The sequence below is a fragment of the Camellia sinensis genome, chromosome 13, assembly GCF_055761805.1.
Source record: "Camellia sinensis isolate YWXY chromosome 13, ASM5576180v1, whole genome shotgun sequence".
Lineage (NCBI taxonomy): Eukaryota > Viridiplantae > Streptophyta > Magnoliopsida > Ericales > Theaceae > Camellia > Camellia sinensis.
In genome coordinates, this window is record NC_138973.1 from 16,145,754 (window position 1) to 16,165,235 (window position 19,482).

General features: G+C 33.9%; 2 protein-coding genes across 2 annotated transcripts; one reads left to right on the plus strand and one right to left on the minus strand.

Annotated features, from left to right (window-relative positions):
- The first annotated feature begins 2,616 nt into the window (after positions 1 to 2,616).
- Positions 2,617 to 8,674, plus strand: LOC114300326 (putative protein phosphatase 2C 22). Its single transcript, XM_028245218.2, has 4 exons — positions 2,617 to 3,094; positions 5,236 to 5,439; positions 7,000 to 7,211; positions 7,742 to 8,674. The coding sequence occupies exons 1-4, from the start codon at positions 2,942 to 2,944 to the stop codon at positions 8,310 to 8,312; spliced, it is 1,140 nt and encodes a 379-aa protein (XP_028101019.1). The 5' UTR covers positions 2,617 to 2,941; the 3' UTR covers positions 8,313 to 8,674.
- Positions 8,675 to 9,374: 700 nt separating this feature from the next.
- On the minus strand, positions 9,375 to 18,734 carry LOC114300327 (pleiotropic drug resistance protein 1). The gene is made up of 24 exons (XM_028245219.2): positions 18,262 to 18,734; positions 16,682 to 16,802; positions 16,488 to 16,576; positions 16,131 to 16,215; positions 15,561 to 15,720; positions 15,388 to 15,464; positions 15,030 to 15,083; positions 14,812 to 14,902; positions 14,428 to 14,729; positions 14,045 to 14,326; positions 13,629 to 13,945; positions 13,391 to 13,551; positions 13,182 to 13,285; positions 12,923 to 13,079; positions 12,722 to 12,826; positions 12,471 to 12,634; positions 12,061 to 12,393; positions 11,673 to 11,963; positions 11,499 to 11,582; positions 11,277 to 11,410; positions 10,914 to 11,141; positions 10,641 to 10,812; positions 10,003 to 10,257; positions 9,375 to 9,882 (listed from the first exon to the last, which is right to left on the minus strand). Exons 1-24 carry the CDS (start codon positions 18,585 to 18,587, stop codon positions 9,625 to 9,627), a joined length of 4,350 nt encoding a protein of 1,449 aa, XP_028101020.2. The 5' UTR covers positions 18,588 to 18,734; the 3' UTR covers positions 9,375 to 9,624.
- Between the last annotated feature and the right edge of the window lie 748 nt (positions 18,735 to 19,482).

The following is a 19,482-nucleotide window of genomic DNA, read 5'->3' on the forward strand; positions in this document are numbered from 1 at the left end:
AATTTTTTTTTTTAAAATCAAAACATCTATGTGAGATTATAAAATAAAAGTTAAATTAAAGTTAATCAATAGAGATTTTCTTAATTATTTAAAATTAAGAAAATAAAAAAAAATAGTATTGATTGTAGGGCATCTCAATAAAAATTTTCTTTTGCTTATATAAATGGGAGTACAAGATTCACTTTTTATATAAGTGAAACAATTCACATTTTCATTATTTTCCCAATGTGGGATAGTAAAATAAATGTTAAATGGAAGTTAACCAATGGAGATTTTTTAATTATTTAAAATTAAGAAATTTCAATAATTTATATAAATTGAAACATAAGATTTCACTTTATGTAAATGAAACAATTTATTTTTTTTTCTTTCCCGATGTGGGATAGTAAAATAAAAAGTAAATAGAAGCAAGTCAATGAGAATTTTCTTAATTGTTTAAAATTAAGGGTTGGTTTGGCATGTTTGAAAAAAGTCAAAAAGTGACTATCCTATTTAAGTCACATCATCCTATTTAAGTCACATCACCTCTCTAACCTATCACTTCAAACCCAACCCAAACCTAATCCATATTTCATAAAAAGTCAAAAAGTGTACTTATTTAGATCATTCAAAACAATCCCTAAGAAAATTCAATAATCTTATAACGAGGGTTTGGGGCTTGTAGATGACTTATTCCTTAAAATTTCTTTTATAAGATTCATTTTATATAAGTGAAATAATTCACTTTTTATTTTTTTTCCTGATGTGGGATTGTAATATTTTAAATAAGTGAAATAACTCACTTTTTATTTCTTTTCTTTATGTGGGATTGTAATTATTTTAAAGTTAAATATTATGAGAGTTTTAAAATCTCATGCAAAATTATTTTAAAAATAAAAAACTATGTGGAATTGTAAAATACAAGCTCTCACAAGGCTGCTCACTAAATGGGATGGAAGTATAAAATTCATTTTATATGTGTAAAACAATTTATTTTTTTTCCTCCTTTTCCAATGTGGAATTATAAAATAAAAATTAGGCAATGAAATCAATAAAATTAGTATGAGATGTTAAAACTCTCCTAAGACTCCTCACTAAAAACTCCACTTTCTTTATATAATATATAAATTAGTTCTTCTTCAATTTAGAATGTTGGAAACATATAAAGATCAACACAAAATTATGATTTTTATGCTAGTGATTTTAGTGCATCCCAAGACTTTTGAAAAATGAAAACCAACTACTATTCTATGATTTTTATTACAGAAACCGAACTTGGATTCAAGTAGGTATACTTTATTTATTTTAATACTATCAGAAGAACATAAATACATGAGCAATTCTAGTAGACAATCTTGTCAAACATCATGCACACTTGTTTTGGCAGCTTTTATTTGCAGATTTCACTTTGTTTTAATTTACGGTATTTTTATCATTCGAATAAATTGTTTGAATATCAATGATAAAGTATGGTTTCGTTCGGAAGTTGAAATTCGAACACTAAAATTGTGTGAATTGAGAATTTTTTTTGAGATATTGAAACTCTTACAAGACTGTTTATTAAATGAGAATGAGAGTATAAGATTTTTTTTATATGAGTAAAATAATTTTTTTTTTCGATGTGGGATTGCCAAATAAAAATTAACCAATAGAAATTTTTTTAATTATTTAAATTTATCTTTTAATCAAAAAAATTAAAAATTAAAATTGAAATAATAAAACTCCCATAAAATTTATGGGTTAAAAAAAGGGTAATGATACATCTCACTAAAAATGGTGCTCTAAAACACCACTAATGAGTTGGTAAGTACTTTAAATAAATAATAAAAAAAAAAACAAAACACCAGCAATGAACTCCGTCCATTACCACATCGCTAATAATACTTTTAGAGCACCATTTTTAATAGTTTCAAGCACTATGATTAAAAAAAAAAAAAGAAAAAGAAAAAAAAAAGAAAAAAGACCATCGTAAGATCTGCCTTTACGAAAACGAAACTGATAAGCGTAGGAAAATATCTTCCCACTACCCACGAAAGGCCACGTGACCATACATCAATTTCCGACGTGACACGACGCCGTTCGTTGCCTCGAAATCGAAACGCGAGAGAAATTATTATTATTTTATTTAATAAATTATGAATACTATATTTTTTAAAATTTATTTAAAATATAAATTATCTATTATAATTTTAAAAATTATAAATATTTTTTATTAAATAAAATTAATAAAAATAAAATAAAATTTATGACTACTTTTTTATGTAATATTAAAATTACTTAAAATTATTAATTAAAATATACTTTTAACAATATTAGAAATTATTAATTAATTTAATAATTTATCATTAAAAAAAACCACTCGTTATATAATTAAAAATTTAAAAGGATGTGTAATTTAAAAAAGGATATCGTTATTTAAGATAAAAAATTGAATTAAAATTTTAAATTTAATAATATAAAAATTAATTAAAATATTAAAAGTAACACTGACTTTTAGATCTTTTCTAATCAGCAATAAATTATATCATTTACATATTATAAAATTTAAAAAATAATCTAAAAAATAAATTTATGTATATCATTTATCTTTTAAAAATCACAAGTATTTTAAGCAAATCAAGGATATGTTTGTAATTTACTCTATTCTACAAAAACAATCACAACGGGAAAAGTGTTTCGTGTCCCTCCCCCCTTCAAAAACCGAACTCACAAACCTCTACTTTCACATTACCTCTCTCTCTCTCTCTCTCTCTCTCTCTCTAAATCAACACAGATATATACATACATACATTCACATTGATGTCCTAAAACCCTAGCAGTCAAATCAAGCCCTAAAACTCCAAATTATCGCATAAAAGCCCCTATTTTTAGTGTCTTTGTCTCTGATTTCTCTCTGTGTGGGGAGGAATTTTTGAAAATTAGGGTTTTTCCAAGCAGAGGATGTTGATGTTCGATAGTGACAATGGAGGCAAGTAAAGGGGTGAATGGTGTGGAAAATGGGAGCTCGAGCGAGGGCCGTCCTCCGAACCCTCTCGCTGCGGCCTACAGGCAGTGTTTCAGCACTTCCCGAGTCGGAGCCTCCCCCTGTAAGAAGCTGGTTCGGCACTCATCTTTGGTGAGATTCCATTATCACTTTCTTCAGAAGGCTGTGTTTTTATGAATCATTGAATAACTATTAGTAGTCTCATTGTTGTTTTGGATGCTCTTATTATTGTTTGTCTAAATTGCAATTGACTTTGTCTCTAGTTTGTTGTATATTGATTGCCTTAGTTTTAATGTTTCACTGGTCTTCTAATTAATTTTTCTTAAAGATTCTAGCGTGTTTATTAACTTGGTACTTTATTTTATTTTAAAGTGTACTTTCTGATTTGTAAGTTTAGTTATTTTTAAGGTATTTAATGGAAGTTAGGTACCTGCTTGCAGCATCTTTTTAGCTTTCTTTAGTACCATACTTTTAAGTTACCACTGCAGGTTCATTAGATGGTTATTGTTTTTTTAGCTTACTTAGCTAATATCTTGTCAAAATTGGCTTAGATCGACAGATCGAATACAGTCCTTGGTCCTTACTCTTGGGCATTATTTGAACAAATTAATATGGCAAATGCTAACAAATGCCCCATGGCCAGGAAATGTGTAAAAGGTCTTGTGAAAATGTGTAAAAATGTTAAAAAATGTATTGATTTTAGTAAAAGTGTATTGAATTTAGTGAAAAATGTCTTGTGTTCTTCAAATTTTTTGCCTTTTACTTGTGCCCTAGGGGCACTTGTTAGCAAGACCTAATTAATAATTACTAGGTATTAGAAAGTTTGCAATAGATATGTTGTTTGTTTTACAATATGCATTTTCCTACAAACACACTTATGTTATTTGAGCATTCAAAACATGCGAGAAGTCTGTTATAGAAGGATGACTAGGACAAAGCTCTTGTTAGGGTGGTTTTGTAGTGTATTGTTCTAATGACTAAAGCCCATAGAGTAGCTTCAAGGCATAGAAAATGATAAAGTGAAATCCTATGGAATGTATACGTATATACATATAAGAACCTCATGTAATGCATACACACATATAGGAAATCTTATGGAATGTTGTAGAGCACATGGATGTTGTTAGGGGTTTTGTAGTGATTCCCAAGAGAGGTAGGAGTTTTCTAGAACCAACCAATTTTATCGTAGGACTTTTGTTGTGTTGGCATAACACTAAATGATGTTAAGGAGTCCCTATGTATTCTTTGGTCATTAAGAGTTTTAGGAAGCCTTGTAATTATTCTTTTATGTAAATATTCCGTTTTTAGTTCAATGTAGCGTGATTGAGTGAGCATTTCCCTTGATTGTTTTGGTGAGTGACAAAGCATAACATTAGGCAAGTCATCAATGGTTATTTTGATATGTTGAATCTAAGTGATGGCTAGCATAGGTAGCTTCTTGTGATGGAGAAGTACCAAAGTCTAATTTTGGCATTGATGAATATCACATAAGGTGCCTCGTGCCTCTTTGCTTTTGAAGACAGACATAGAGAGATTACTTTCTTTTTAAAGGTTTTTGGCAAATAGAGCTTAGTCTTTTATAAGGTTTTTGAAATGAAATATATAATTGATCAGCTGCATCATGGAGCACGATATATTAATTCTATAAACTAATTAAAGGGTCTTTTTCTTTTGGCCCAATAAGTCAAACATGCGATATAAGCATATGTAAAAGAGGCCTGTCCTACAGAGTCCTGGCGCTTAGGCCTGCGTCTATTTGAAGGTGCCTTGTCCGCCCCTAGGTGAAGCACTAAGCTTGCCTGCCTGTGCGTTGGGCTTTTTGTGGGTGCCTAGGTGTGCGTTTAACAACTATGACAAATCTTCTGCTTCTATATCAAGGATCTTGGGTACCGTCTATACCTTTGAGAATATGCCTCTTAGCCACCTTCACTTGTGTAGTTATTACAATATAAATGGCATTGATGATTTGTAATTTTTTTTTTTTTTTTTTTACTTGATATGTTCTTTTTGAGCCATAACCTCTTCTCTTTTTTATAGTGGGAATGGTCACTGTTGGTTTTGTATTGATTTGTTGGATGCTGTATACTATAATTTTGATCTCTTTTCGGATTATATATTTTAGCAGGTTTTATGGAGTGCTAGAGTTGAATTTGAATTCTTAAGAAACTATCTCTTGGCATGCCTACATCAATGACACTTGTGAATACTTGTTTGTAATTTCTATTTTATTCAATTGCTATTTGGATTAAGGTTTTGACTAGAGCTTTAAACAGGTGAAGACAAAGGTGTCAAGTATTTCTGTTGAACCAATATTGGGTGTAGATGTCCGTGAGACTGAGTTCATTCCGTTGCTTCGCTCTGGAGCGTGGGCAGATGTTGGGTTCCGCTCGAGCATGGAGGATGTGTACCTTTGTGTGGACAATTTTATGCGTGATTATGGGGTTAAGAATATCAATGGACCAAATGCCTTCTACGGGGTATTTTTTTTCCCCTCTCTTGCAGTACTTGTGACACTACATGTTTTTAGATATTTTGGAAGGATGACACTATTGCTTTTATAATGATAAACAACAGTGTTGTTCTGCATGTAAAATGCATGTATAATTCTTGGGGGTGAGTATTGCTTGTTAACCAAGTGTGTTCTTATTGCTTGTTCCAAATTCCAATTGTGTGCTAGAATAAGAATAATGAAATTCTAAAGTGGGTCTAGAATCTACGACATTAGGGAATGGTGACTGCAATATAACGTATCAGGTAGGTTAAAAAATTTGAAGGACTAGGGATCAAAATTTATATCAGTCGTGTAGTGCTTACATGGAGGGGTTGGTGTGGAACATAAGCATGTGAAACTTGTTTGTTTGTGATGTAGGAGATGAAGCAAGGGGTTTTATGAGACGGCAAATAAGGAAGTGGGTTAAGCCAAGGAAGTGCTTTAAGATAAAGTGGAAACTATTTAGGAGAGCATTAGGTCCAAACTACTATATTTAGATTAGGAATAGAATATTGAATCAGACTAATTTTGGTCTGAAAGTGGAAGAATAAAGCGGGCATGCAAGGTATTGGTGATTTAAGGCAGTTATAAATTTAGAAGTCCAAGTGCTTAATTTGACTCTTCAACTTTTAAGAATTCATACTCAAAAAGTGAATGTGTGGTTAGTGAAGGCAAGTGGCACCTCTGTAACAATCACTGCCTTCACAGTTTATTTTTTCCCCATCTCTGTAAGTTTTCAGGATACTGGCTCAACTACAATGTTATGTAAAAAAGGCTCTCTGTTAAATTACCCCACATCATGCTGCTGACTTGATGATCTGCATACTGCCATTGATTACTGCATTTCTATCAATTAAATAGGTTTGACATTTTTCAATGGCGAATACCACCATGTCCTATTTGATGGCTCCCTTGCACTACCATAGCTGACTAGACTGATGGATACACCAGTTATAATGGCATGCATAGCAACATCACCATCACAAGTGAATCTGTATTCTCCCAATCTCAAGTTCTAAAAACTTATCTTTTGTTATACAAAAAGATTACATGCATATTTATACGCTGCTAGAATTCTTCTAATTGTATCGTGGTTTGGACTCACAATAGGAAACTAGTGGACTTTTACTAATTAGGGGTATTTTGGACATTCCAAAAACTATATAAAAGACACAAAATTGCTTGACCCAAATTACAACTCACTGGCTACCCTACATCTCAGGGGGCTTTTAAATACACCCTTTAAATCTCTCCCTACACCCACTTGTACAAGAGGTTCTTATAAAGTATAAGAGAGGGAATGCATGCAGTGGTTCTATTTACTTGCTCTTTTCCTTCTAATTTCTAAAAGCCAGAAAATAGATCCAGGATACTATCTAAGTGATTCCTTATATACTTGTCAAAATTTGTGTAGTTGGCATGCAAATTCTGAGCAAAGTCATTAAACAGACTATTTGAATATGATAACAGTGGTTTGACGCATCTTCATTTGTCTGTATATTCTAACAAAGTACATTCAATGTCAACATGTCCGTGGTTGCATTAGGTTTTTGATGGACATGGAGGAAAGCATGCTGCTGACTTTGCGTGCTACCATTTGCCAAGATTCATTGTCAAGGATGAAGACTTCCCAAGGGAAATTGAGAGGGCCGTTGCTTCAGCATTTCTACAAACTGACACTGCTTTTGCAGAAGCTTGCTCATTGGATGCTGCCCTAGCTTCTGGTACCACTGCGTTGGCAGCTCTTGTTATTGGGAGGTTAGTGTTTTTTCCATCAATCATATATGTATTATCATTGATCTTTTAGCCTGTTTGGTGGCATTAGTTTGTATTTTCTCTTCCATCTTTTCATACTTTTGTTCATCCAGGTAATATTCTAACTGTGATAGTAAGGTTGTTCATAGTTCCTTGGTAATTTCATTTATTTTCTTAATTTTCTGATGAAGAAAATAATCCTTGAAAGTTGAATAGTTCTATCATCTGAGCACATGGGGTCTGAAATGAGTATACATCAGCAATATTGAATTGCGTGTTATTGTGTTCTTGAGCCTCCATCTCTCTTTGCTTCCCCCACTCCTCCCCCCTGGAGATATGAAAAAAGAGTAGAGGAAGTTAGGAGAACACATAAAACTGAACTTAAACTTCACATTGAGATAATTTGTTTGCTATTATGAAAAATATATGCACACTAGTGAAAAGTCCTTAATGATTGAAATATATTTATATATACATTACGTATATGTAAAATTGAGGCTCGTCTCCTTTTTGTTTATGACTATCTCTGGCAGTTCATTGTTTGTGGCAAATGCCGGAGATTGCCGAGCAGTGCTTTGTCGCCGGGGCAAAGCAATCGAGATGTCAAGGGATCACAAACCCGGTTGCTCCCAAGAGAGGAAGCGTATTGAAGCATCTGGAGGGTATGTCTACGACGGTTACCTCAATGGACAACTAAATGTTGCTCGTGCTCTAGGAGACTGGCACATGGAGGAACTAAAGGGTAGCAGTGGTGGGCCTCTTAGTGCAGAGCCTGAACTGAAGAGCACAAGACTAACAGAAGACGACGAGTTCCTCATCATAGGCTGTGATGGGATCTGGGATGTCTTTATGAGCCAAAATGCCGTTGATTTTGCTAGACGAAAACTTCAGGAGCATAATGACCCAGCCATGTGTAGCAAGGATTTGGTTGAGGAGGCCTTGAAGAGGAAGAGTGGTGACAATTTGGCTGCTGTCGTTGTGTGTTTCCAGTCCCAACCTCCACCTAACTTGGTTGCACCACGTCCAAGGGTGCACCGGAGCATTTCTGCTGAGGGTTTGAAGGAATTACAGAGCTTCTTGGATAGCTTGGAATTGGAAACTTGAGATGGTGACGAATGTTTATTTTACTTTTCTTTTTTGAACAATTCCTAACTTGTACTTCAGATGTTGGGAGAGAACTGTTGTCCAACTGTATGATATGCGGCGGCAGCACATTTTGATTTTGATTTTGATTTTGATTTTTTTTTTTTTTTTTTTTTTTTTTTTTTTTGGGGCCTAATTTTAGGCCCTTGGGATTTTAGTTTGTTGACATCATTGTTAAACTGATGCTGTTGTTTTCCCTGACTTTTTAATGTCTTGTTCCAGCCTTAGTTTAGACCCTCATGGAAAGTTGAATTATGGACACCATTGTGCTGATGTTTCAATGTTGAATTGGGGTAATGAAAGCTGTGATGGTTACTGAGTAATCTTCTTTTATTTTCTCAATAATTGACCTTGTATTTGTATCTCAAATCTTGTTCAGTTCCATCACATTTAGATACAGTCATGTAAGGTGTCATGTTAGATGATATACCTAAATGTGATTACAATTGCATAATTGTTTTCAACATTATTGGCATGGTTTTATAGTAAAGTATGAGTCGCTTTTCTTATGACAACTAGTGCATGCTTTTGTAAATCATCATTAAGAACTTAGTAAGAAGAAGAAAAACTGAAGTTGAAGTTCTTATCTTTTGCCAAAAAAAAAAAAAAAAAAACAGAACCTTGCAAGAACAAGAAAAAAGGTGCAGGATTTCAGTGATGATTGTTTGCTTAAATTTTCATTATATTTTTAGGGCAGCTGAATCACTGCCTTAATATAAGGGGTTGACGGGACCTTTACTAGGTGTGTTTGTCTGATTCGAATTTTATTGTTGCACTTTATAGTTTTTCATTTTCTTGTTCCTCAACAACCAATTGTTAAAAATAATAATAATAATAATAACAAAGACATCAATGGCAATTGCTAATAACACGGGTGAAAAGTACAGTTTACCCCTTCATTATTAGAGACAATTACCAGCAGCCCAGTTCAAATGGAATCCACTGAACATAAAAGTAATCAACCAAAAGGAAAACAAAACATAAAAAGTACCAAGAAAATCAATACATACAATTGCAAGAAGCTTTTCAAATAACTGCTAAAATTTTCCCTTTTTTATTGCACTTTGTATCAGTTCATTACATTACATATAGATGAATTACGTTACATCGACAAAATCAAAATAAGCAAAACAGAACTCAAAAGCTGATGGAACTAAAAAATGAAAATGAAATAAATAAAAAAAAATTCCTTCAATGTACATCACATGTTGACAAAAACTATCGCGGGATGATGATCTTTTTGGCGAAGATTTATTTATTCTATATGAAACTATTATCTTTTCTGGAAGTTAAACGCCCTGATTGAATAGGCAAAGATGAATCCAAAGAGCACAGCGATCCCAACTATAATCATGGCTACATATCCCACGAAGTCATGCTTAAAATCATAGAAATTCCTTACGAATTCTTCAACTGTTTCGCCAGTGTCAAGCTTTTCTTGAATGTCTCCAAACTGGGAGGCAACCAGCCCATAGAGAGTCCAAGAGACCGGGGAAATGTAATAGAACCACCGCCACCACACTGGAATTCTCTGTCATGATAGAAGGGAAAAGAAAAAAAAAAAAAGAAGGAAAATTGTTTAGATCCGTTTGAGTAGTTGTTATCTTGTTATCTTGTGAAAGTTGAATGTCTTGAAATCAATTGAACTTACTGTTTTAGGAATGATAAATCCAGAGAAAAGATTCCATATTATATAGAAGGCGGATGAGACTATGGAAGCAATGTTGTGGTTGGGAGTTACTGCCACTGTCATCATCCCATAGAAAGTAAAGTATAACAGGGTGAAGTACATGAAAAACAGATACCATAAGAACTTGGCAACGGTCCACTCAAATCCAATCATGGCATAAACTATGACTCCATATGTGAGAGTCTGAATAAAAATGTATGGGAGCTCAATCACAACCTGTAAACACAAAATGATAATCAATGAAATATCTTGAAATTTTAAAAGAAAGTTTCCAATTGCACTTTCACGTTATAGTAAACAGTTCTTATTTGATCCAAGTTCATGCAAGTACTAGTCAATGTTTAGTCAAAAGCGGGCGCTTCCATTAGTTATATATATATATATATATATATTTTATTTTAACAAGTGGAAAGGGCATTTGTATTCACACAATCATGGATTACCAGAATTCTTTTTTATTCTTTTATTTTTTTAATAACAATATTTCAATGTAATCCCTATCTTCGGTTATTTCTAAATCCCATATTTTCTATTAGGGAGGCACTTAAATGACAAATGCATTTTGTTTGGGGAATTTCATATGAAAATACAATAATTACCTGTCCAAAAGCATATGGCAATGCTGAATACATTCCGGCTGCTCTTTCCCTGTAAAAGACTGTTCTCTCAATAGCAACTACTGGCTGCACTGAACCAGCATTTTGTGAACCAATAAATAGCACAGCGCAATACATAGAACCCATTGCATTGAAGATATCCTGTTGTTTTCCCCTGCAATTCCGAAACACTTGAATTAATTTATGAACTATGGAATAAGGAAACACTTTGAAAATTGGATACAACGGCTTTGTGGCATTTCTCTACAAATGTACCTTTTGGAGCCAAGATCCCAGAAGATTGTTCCGAACAGAAGAGCTATGAATGTTGTGAACAAGAATCTCACTGCACTGTATGGCGGGTTTCGCCAGTACGACAAGTGTTGTTTCCATAGGCAAGACATACATTGGGTGAAGAAAGACTGAGAGTATTGAGTGGGGAAATATAGATCTTTTAAGTCCGGTGGAGGTGTATTGAGTTCCTTGATTAAGTCTTTGTTTCTCCTGATTAGTCACATGGAAGATTATTTATGCTTGTCACAATTTTAGTCCATTGCAGACATTTTTTTTTTCAAAATTTAGACTAGTTTCAACGAGTTACAACAAAATTTTGCTTTGATAATGTAAGAGAGTCGATACCTATATAGTTCCGATTTCTTGTACACCTCTGTAAAGTTTACTCCAAGAGCTGCTTCCTGTGCTGCTGAAGTCACCTCTAACATCCATGTTGCTGGATTATAACCATCTGTAATTTTACTAACTCTGTTGATACCCTAAACGAAATATAAGATGATTATATTAGTACCTACATAAGTAGAAACGCAGGAAGTTTGAATGGTATCATGTGCATATCAGCCTTACTTCAAAGTACTTGATCAGATGGGAAGACTGGCGGCCTAATGGACCAACATATATTTCTTCACCTCCTCGTTTTAGAAGAAATAGCTGTAAATCCGAAATAAATGTTCTTTAGATCTCTTATGAATGTAGAAACTGTTCATCAATCAGAAATCAAGACAAACTAGGCTTGCCTACCTCATCAAAAGAATCAAATATGTCAATGCTTGGCTGATGGATGGTGCACACCACAGTTCGTCCCGTGTCCACTGTGTTTCTCACTGTTCTCATCACAATTGCTGCTGCCCTAGCATCAAGTCCCGAGGTTGGTTCATCCATGAATATTATGGATGGGTTGGCTATGAGTTCAACTGCAATTGTCAACCTCTTGCGTTGTTCGGTTGAAAGACCATCCACGCCAGGCAACCCAACAAGTGCTTCCCTTAACGGGGTTAGCTCAACAAGCTCCATGACCTCATCGACAAATATCTGCAATTCATCATTAATACTAACATCTTATTATGCCCAAAATTGAAAAAAGATACCGAGGTCATCTTGGTGTTCAAACTCTATGATTAGGACTCACTTTTTTGGAGGCAGAATCAACACCAGGAGGCAACCGGAGCCAAGCAGAGAATTGCAAGGACTCATAAACTGTTACATGAGGAGAGTGAATGTCAGTTTGCTCACAATATCCTGCTACACGAGCGAATGTTTCTTGCTTCTTTGGGTACCCTGATATCATGATCCTTCCCTCAATATATCCACCAGTTTTTCTACCAGCCAGCACATCCATTAGAGTGGTCTTACCAGCCCCACTAACACCCATTAGAGCTGTAAGAATTCCAGGCCTGAAAGCACCACTCACACCTTTCAGAAGTTCTAGCCGGTCTTCAGGAATACCTTGAGCTTTCATTTCCTAGAAGCACGGTAACAATTTCAGTACTCAAATGCAAGTACTATATTTACTATCCTATCCATAAAACTCAAAGATACCTGTGGCATATCTACTGCATATTTGATGTCATCGAATGTGATGGAAAGAGGTTCGAAAGGAAGAACCATTCCCCGCTTCCTGTTTTTGGAAACTTCACTAATACTGCCTAGTCTTGAAGACATTGAGGTGGACAATACACTTCTTTGAACGTCATCTCCCATTTCTGCATAATGATGGTTTGAGTATGTCATTGCCAGAAAACTTGCAAACCAGAAATGAAAGCACAATATGATGCTAATTAGTGACCCACCTACAGGTCTCTTTCCTCCTGATGATAGCTCAATCTCTCCTGTTTTACAAGCATTTCTTTCTGCCAGTATTTCTTCAGATAGAACAGCCTGAGGCTTCCCAAATGCTGCATCATATTGACTCATTTATTACTCATTAGAACAAATGATCGCCAAGTAAAGGGAAAAAATTCAATATTCAAAATGAAAGAATGGTTACTCACGCTTGAGATAAGCGAGAGCCAGAGTGAAAAGGGAATTGAACAGAAAAATATATCCAATTGAAACTCCTACTCCAAGCCAATACCAGTATGCTTCGGGAAATAACCCACGAGACTTCATGATTATTACACCTAATGATTCCGTTGAATCAGCAGGAACCTGTAACACAAAGATTTTCCCCAAGTTAAGATCATCTTAATCAATTTTTTTGATGATTTCCTTAGGTTTCTTGTAGTCAAAGCTCACAATCATGATGCTTACATGTCTCCAACTGTCCCCAAGAAATTCATTCACTGCTATAGCGTTCTGTACATACATCATAGGTGAGAACCAGTAACCCCATATCCACCATTTCTTTATATCATCTGAGGCAAAGAAAGCAGTTAATACAGTAAAATTAGTGTCACATCAACCACAAGAAAATGTGCGAGTGCATGCTTGTGTGTCATATTATGTTGCACTTTCTATACCTCTTGACAAGATAAATCCACCCAATACAATAACTGCAAGTAATGCAAATGAGCCAAATGTGTTTGCCACAATCATATTCCTTCCTAATGACCCCATGAGACGGAACAGTGCAGAAGCCATCTGGTTAATGCATAGCATTAGAAGGTACATTTTGAACAACCTGCCAATAAGAAATCTATCAGATTATGAAATGAAGGTCTTGAAACCAAAGCCGAAACTACAGTCACACATCATTACCTTCCGACATGTGGATCAAATCCTATGACATAGTAAGTTGTGAACACCCAAATACTGACTTCTATAAAAGTTATCGGGATCTTGAGGATCCATGTGGGTAAAGAGTAAGCCCAAGCCGGAAAGAAGAGAAGGTCTCTTTGCTTGTAGAAGGTGGGAAGCTTCAAGATGGTCATGACTAACTCCGCAAACCCATTAAACATAATCATGAGGACACTAAAGAACAGAGCGCTCATGAAAATCGTTCCATCTTCTATTGTTTTCTTGGGCATCTTAGTTCTAAGAAATACAGTCATTGTAATTATTGCTGTAAGAATAAGCTGAAACAGACACATTGATGTGAGTTAGAACAAAACTTCCAAAATTATTTCATAAATGTGATGTGAAAGTTTCATGCTTTTGCTTTGAAATGTACTCACTTGAGTCAACTTGAATATGTAGAAAAATGAATTCCTTTTCATGAGCAAGTATTCTCTGGATATGAGAGCGTTCAACAGTTCCTTTTTACTAACACCATACTTCTTAGTTGTTAAAGCTGCAGGGTGGCTCTTGGCTTTGTCAAATGGAACATCAAGCTCATCTCCTAGTTTCAGACCAACGTGAAATGACTGAAATGCCTCTGAAAATTCCTTGACAGTAACAAAATTATATGGCTCATCTTTCTTTTCCCAGTACTGCTCTTGATCTTTCTTTGATGTCACCTGTGATTCCAACCGAAAACATTTTCAGTACTTTAAAGTCCAGTGTTTTCTAAACCATTACGAAATACTGTATTGATGAACATTTGAGTTCAATAAATTACTTCTTGTAAAAAGTCTGCGACTCCTTTCCTCTCAGGACACTTGAAGCCCATGTATTCAAAGAACTCTAGCACATTTTCGCGGGGGCCTTCATACACAATTTTCCCGTCTGAGAGGAGAATTATGTCATCAAATAAGTTGTAAGTTTCTGGTGCCGGCTGGAGGAGAGAGATAACAGCAGTTCCTTGAAGGATATGGATGGATTGCCTGATTGAGTTCACAATTTGATAAGTTGTAGAACTGTCCAAGCCAGTCGATATCTCATCCATGAAGAGCGCTCTGGCTGGTCCAACCAGCATCTCCCCTGTATCATATTTCATCAAAATAGGTAATAATCTAAAAAATGCGTAATTGTGTAACATGAAGTTAGTGGGTTAAGTAATTACCTGTTGTGACTCGCTTTTTCTGCCCACCAGATATACCTCGCCGCATTTCATCACCCACCATAGTGTCAGCACAAACTTCCAGTCCCAAAATCTGCGAATTTGGAAAAGCAGAAAGGATACATATCAAATTTTGTATGTATTTTTATTTTTATTTTTATTTTTATTATTTTTAAAATTTTAAACCAGATTTGTCATTTAAGAGGATTTCAAGCAAACACCTTAATAACATAATCTGTGACCAGATTAGCCCTCTGCCCTTCTAGTGATGCTGCCTGAATGATTACAAAAGTATAGTTAGATATACAAAACAGAAAAGCAATTCACAAGAACTACATTCGGAAGAAAAGATCTTATGGCTCAAGAAAGCATTCAATTTGTTTGGCAAATTGTTACAGAAAATCGTTTTTTGGAGAATTTTTTGAAAACAATCCACTTTCTAGGAAATACCAGAAAGTGTACTGTTTTAGCATAAATGAAAAAATGGATGTTTTCGAACTTTTCTTTGTTTTGTTTCCAAAAAGTAAGAAAATGAAAACACAACCAAACAAAATAATTGATCTTCAGTTATTCCCTTACTTTCATATACATATCAAGATCTGGATCAGGCTTAATGTTTGCTTCCTTCTCTCTCCTAGACAATTCTGTTAACATGTCTGCAAAATTTTCAGATTCAAATAAACCGATTCAGATGCAGTTCAATTATCAGAACCAAATCATAAAAACGGCAACACCCATTGAATCTAACTGACCATAGTGAGGTCCAACTCCTTGACATCTTGCTGAGAAAGCCAGTGTCTCTCTCACTGTCAATTCTCCTATATGAAGGTCATGCTGACTTATGTAAGCTGATGTCCTCTGCGGAACAAACTCATTCATTCCATGCCCATTGTATGTTACTGTCCCCGAAACCTGTAATTTTTTTGCCATCAGATTTGTATGCACTGCTGGAGTGGGTCTATCAAAATATGATATTTTGACATTGTAACATGTTGAAATATGGCTAGGCAATCAGTTAGGTCTTACAATAAATCTAAGTGTACAGTAAAAATACAACAATTCTAAACATGCATAAACCAAATACAAAACCTGACACGGAAAGATATGGATGGATAAGATTTTACAAGATTTGTTGATGGCGAACATCTTTTAAAATCCTATCCTATCCAACCATTTATTTTCTCTGGCAGTTCTATGTTGATTTATGTGCTCCTAAACTTATTGAATACAAGACACCTCAGAACAAGATTTCTGTAAAATCACAAGATAAAACAAGCCCCCAACATTTGGTTTTGAAAAAATTGAACTCATAGCTGTCTTACTTTTAGATCTGAACCAAGTTTTCCACTCAAAGCTAGAAGCAATGAGGTCTTCCCAGAGCTTGGTGGGCCTAAGAGCAATGTCATTCTGCAAAACAAGGTCAATGATATGAGAACTAGGATACTTAGCTTAGTGAGTCTGTAACAGACAAACCTGTTTAGCAAACTACTTTCTAAATAGTTTTAAAGACTTTATTTTTTGGAAACAATTCGCTTTTTAAAAAATACCAAAAATTTGTTTTCGCATAAAAATAAAAATGGTGAGTGTTTTTGAACTGTCATTATTGCTTTTCTTTCGGAAAACACAAAAAATTAAAACAAAAAAAACAAAAACAAACCCAACTCCATTTTTATTCTCACCTGCCAGGCTTGATGATTCCACTGACATCATGAAGGATTGTTAATGGTTTCTTCCTACTTGGAAGAACATGGAGGTAATTCAAGAACCCCTTTTCAGAACAGAGAGAAACAGAGAGAGAAAACAGGGTTAGTTCAATTTACAAATTACAACACAGATATGAACATGTTTATGTGATCTGATTGAGAAAATTCACCTCAAAAATATTAATGGAGAAGTTGAGAATTGTTGGAAGTGCTCGACTGCCAGCATAAGCTTCTGCGTCGACATTCAAATGCTTGAACCGGACTTCAATGGTGGGAAGATCAACCCCAACTCTGAAAAAAAAAAAAGAAAAAAAAAATTAATGTTGAGATTGTTAGTGTAGTAAATCAATAAACAAAATGTTGAAACACAAATATTGTGACAACAATGGCAGAAAATGTGATATAAAATGTTGGGTATTGGGTGTGATTCAGGGGCCTTGTGGAAGAGGGAGGTTTGGTTGGTGGTGCTCCAATTGCACTTCTTCACGAGTAGTGTGTTCGGGTTGGTTTTCCATGGCTCTGTGATTCTAGTAGGTTTGTTGTGGCAATGGAACTATGATTCCACTGGATTTGCTAGAGGAGCAATGTGTTTTAGCTATCCTGTTTTTGGTTAGGGATTTGACGAGTGATTTGGAAAGAGAATTGAAAAAAATAAGTGAAAGAGAATAAAATATATCTATATTTCATTTAATTTCACACATCTTTTTCATTTTTCTTTTCAAATTTCTCTCTAAATCCCCCAACTAAACACACCTTAGGTTTTCCAAATTCCATGGCTGTGTTGGGGTGGATGGTGAAGTTTTGCAGGGAAGGAGAAGGAAGAAAGGTTGCATAGCAAGTTAATTTAATTACCAATTAAGTTTATCTATATAAAATTAATCACTTAAATTCATAAAATATAATATAAGTACAATAGTTTGAATGAAATTATATGATGAATTTATTATTTGATACATATGATCCTAATTATTTTATGTAATTGTTTCTTTATTAAATGATTAAGTGATTCTAAAAATTGAAAATAATAGACAAGGTATAAAAGGGGAGGAATTGTTTCGGAATTTTTTAATGAAAAATGCTATGAACCCTAACTATCCAAATTTATCCCAAATGAGAGTTGTACCGTTGAGATTGAATTTGTGTAGTGTGAACAAGATGACAATTTTGAATAATTTCTAAATAGTTAAGTATGAATTTATAATATTATTATTTTTTAATTAATAAGAAATATTTGTGTAATTTATTTATGATCCATGCAAGTTTTGAACACCATCACGTGGTACTATTCTGTTGTCTATTTATCAAAAACTATTCTATTCTCTATTTACCAAATTTTATAACAAAAAATCCCTATTTTTATATTAATTTTTAGAAACTTGGTTCCTGACTTGATTCAAATTTCTTTTAGTCTTTGTGAACACTAGACGAATAGTAATAAGAAACAGTTTTAAAACTGTAACACCGCCACTCTCATACTCTCACAACATTACAAAATCATAAATTATATACTAATTGATTTGTTCTAATTAATTTGTTTTCTATCAGTTCTAACATAATATTTGTTCTTAATATTGGATTACTAATGCTGTGTTTGGTTGGGGAATTTGGGAAGGAATTTGGAAAGGGAAAAGGTGTGTGAAACTAGGTGAAATATAGACATGTTTTATTCACATTTCACCTACCTTTTCTATTTCTCTTTCCAAATCGCTCCTCAAATCCCCCAACCAAACACAACATAAGAGGAAATTACCTGTCAATGCGTTTCTTGAGCTTCAACAAGAACTTCTCATTGTCATCCTCAGCGATTTTCACGAGCCTCTCCAACAGATTCTTTCTCTCAATCACTCCAAGCTTTTTGATGTCAATCTCTCTCGGTTTGCCGCCTTCTTCGGTCAGTATACCTCTCTGAATCCTCACAAAAGTGGGTAATTTCTCGAGAGCAGCCCATTTTAGAGCTTCTTCGTCGTCTTCATCGCGAGAAGAATGTGAGAAAACTTCTCTCCCATCATTCCTCCATAGGTTGGAACTACTCAAACGAGGACTACTCGCTCTCAGTATATTATCACCACTCTCCATTATCAAAAAGGTTGAGAAAAATTTCAATCTTTTTCAGTTCAAGAGTTGAACAACTTATGGGTATATGTATCTTGCTCTGTTTCTTATTGTGAAGCTGTATTTTTGAAGGAGTGTTTGGTTTGGCGATTGAAGGAATATGATGCCATGATATAAGAGAGGCTATGCAATATATATATTGATTTTGAAGTGAGAAGTGTCAAATGTAGATTTCCATATGATGGTGTGTGATGCAAGTGTTGATGTAATTTCCTTTCTTCGAAATAATTTTAAAATTATAATGATTTGTTAATATCATTTTTTAAAGAAAAAATTTATTTATAGAAACCATAATAATATATTAATAAGATTTAAATAGGTACTTTATTTTAAAATGATAAGTCTCAATACAATCACATTATTCTGTATATAAATTTTATATATTTTATTTTATTATTGTTATTCTGTATCACTTATTTTTTTATATTTAAAATATGATAATCTTGATAAGTGTTTTAATTGAAAATAAAAAACTTACAACAAGTCATATCATTTTTAAAAAATTATATACAAAAATATGATTGTATATTGTTATTAGAAGAAAAATGATTCAGACCTCTAAAAAAAGACCACTAATAGAGCTCTAATTTGTCTTTTTCTTCCCCTTCTTTTGTCTTTTACTTCACTGTTGTTGTTGTTGTTTTTTATTTTTTATTTTTTTTTATTACTTGACAGCTCACTAGAGCTGTACGGCTGCACCTCTAATTAGAGGTCTACAGCAGCGTTGTTATTAGAAATGCCCACTTTGTTTTCCTTAAATACAAAATTATTTCAATCTAATCATCCCTCCGCTACCTTTACATTTTTTTTTTTTGGATATTTTTTTTAAAAAAATTCTTTTGAATGAATGGTGAGAGAA

Bases quoted from the DNA above. Each gene is read 5' to 3' on its own strand.
- LOC114300326 (XM_028245218.2), top strand. From the start codon at position 2,942: ATGGAGGCAAGTAAAGGGGTGAATGGTGTGGAAAATGGGAGCTCGAGC. The intron at 3,095-5,235 runs GTGAGATTCCAT...AGCTTTAAACAG, and splicing joins TGGTTCGGCACTCATCTTTG to GTGAAGACAAAGGTGTCAAG. The intron at 5,440-6,999 runs GTATTTTTTTTC...TGGTTGCATTAG, and splicing joins GACCAAATGCCTTCTACGGG to GTTTTTGATGGACATGGAGG.
- LOC114300327 (XM_028245219.2), bottom strand. From the start codon at position 18,587: ATGGAGAGTGGTGATAATATACTGAGAGCGAGTAGTCCTCGTTTGAGT. The intron at 14,327-14,427 runs GTAATTTATTGA...TTGGAATCACAG, and splicing joins TCGCAGACTTTTTACAAGAA to GTGACATCAAAGAAAGATCA. The intron at 11,142-11,276 runs GTATCGACTCTC...GTGACTAATCAG, and splicing joins AAGAAATCGGAACTATATAG to GAGAAACAAAGACTTAATCA.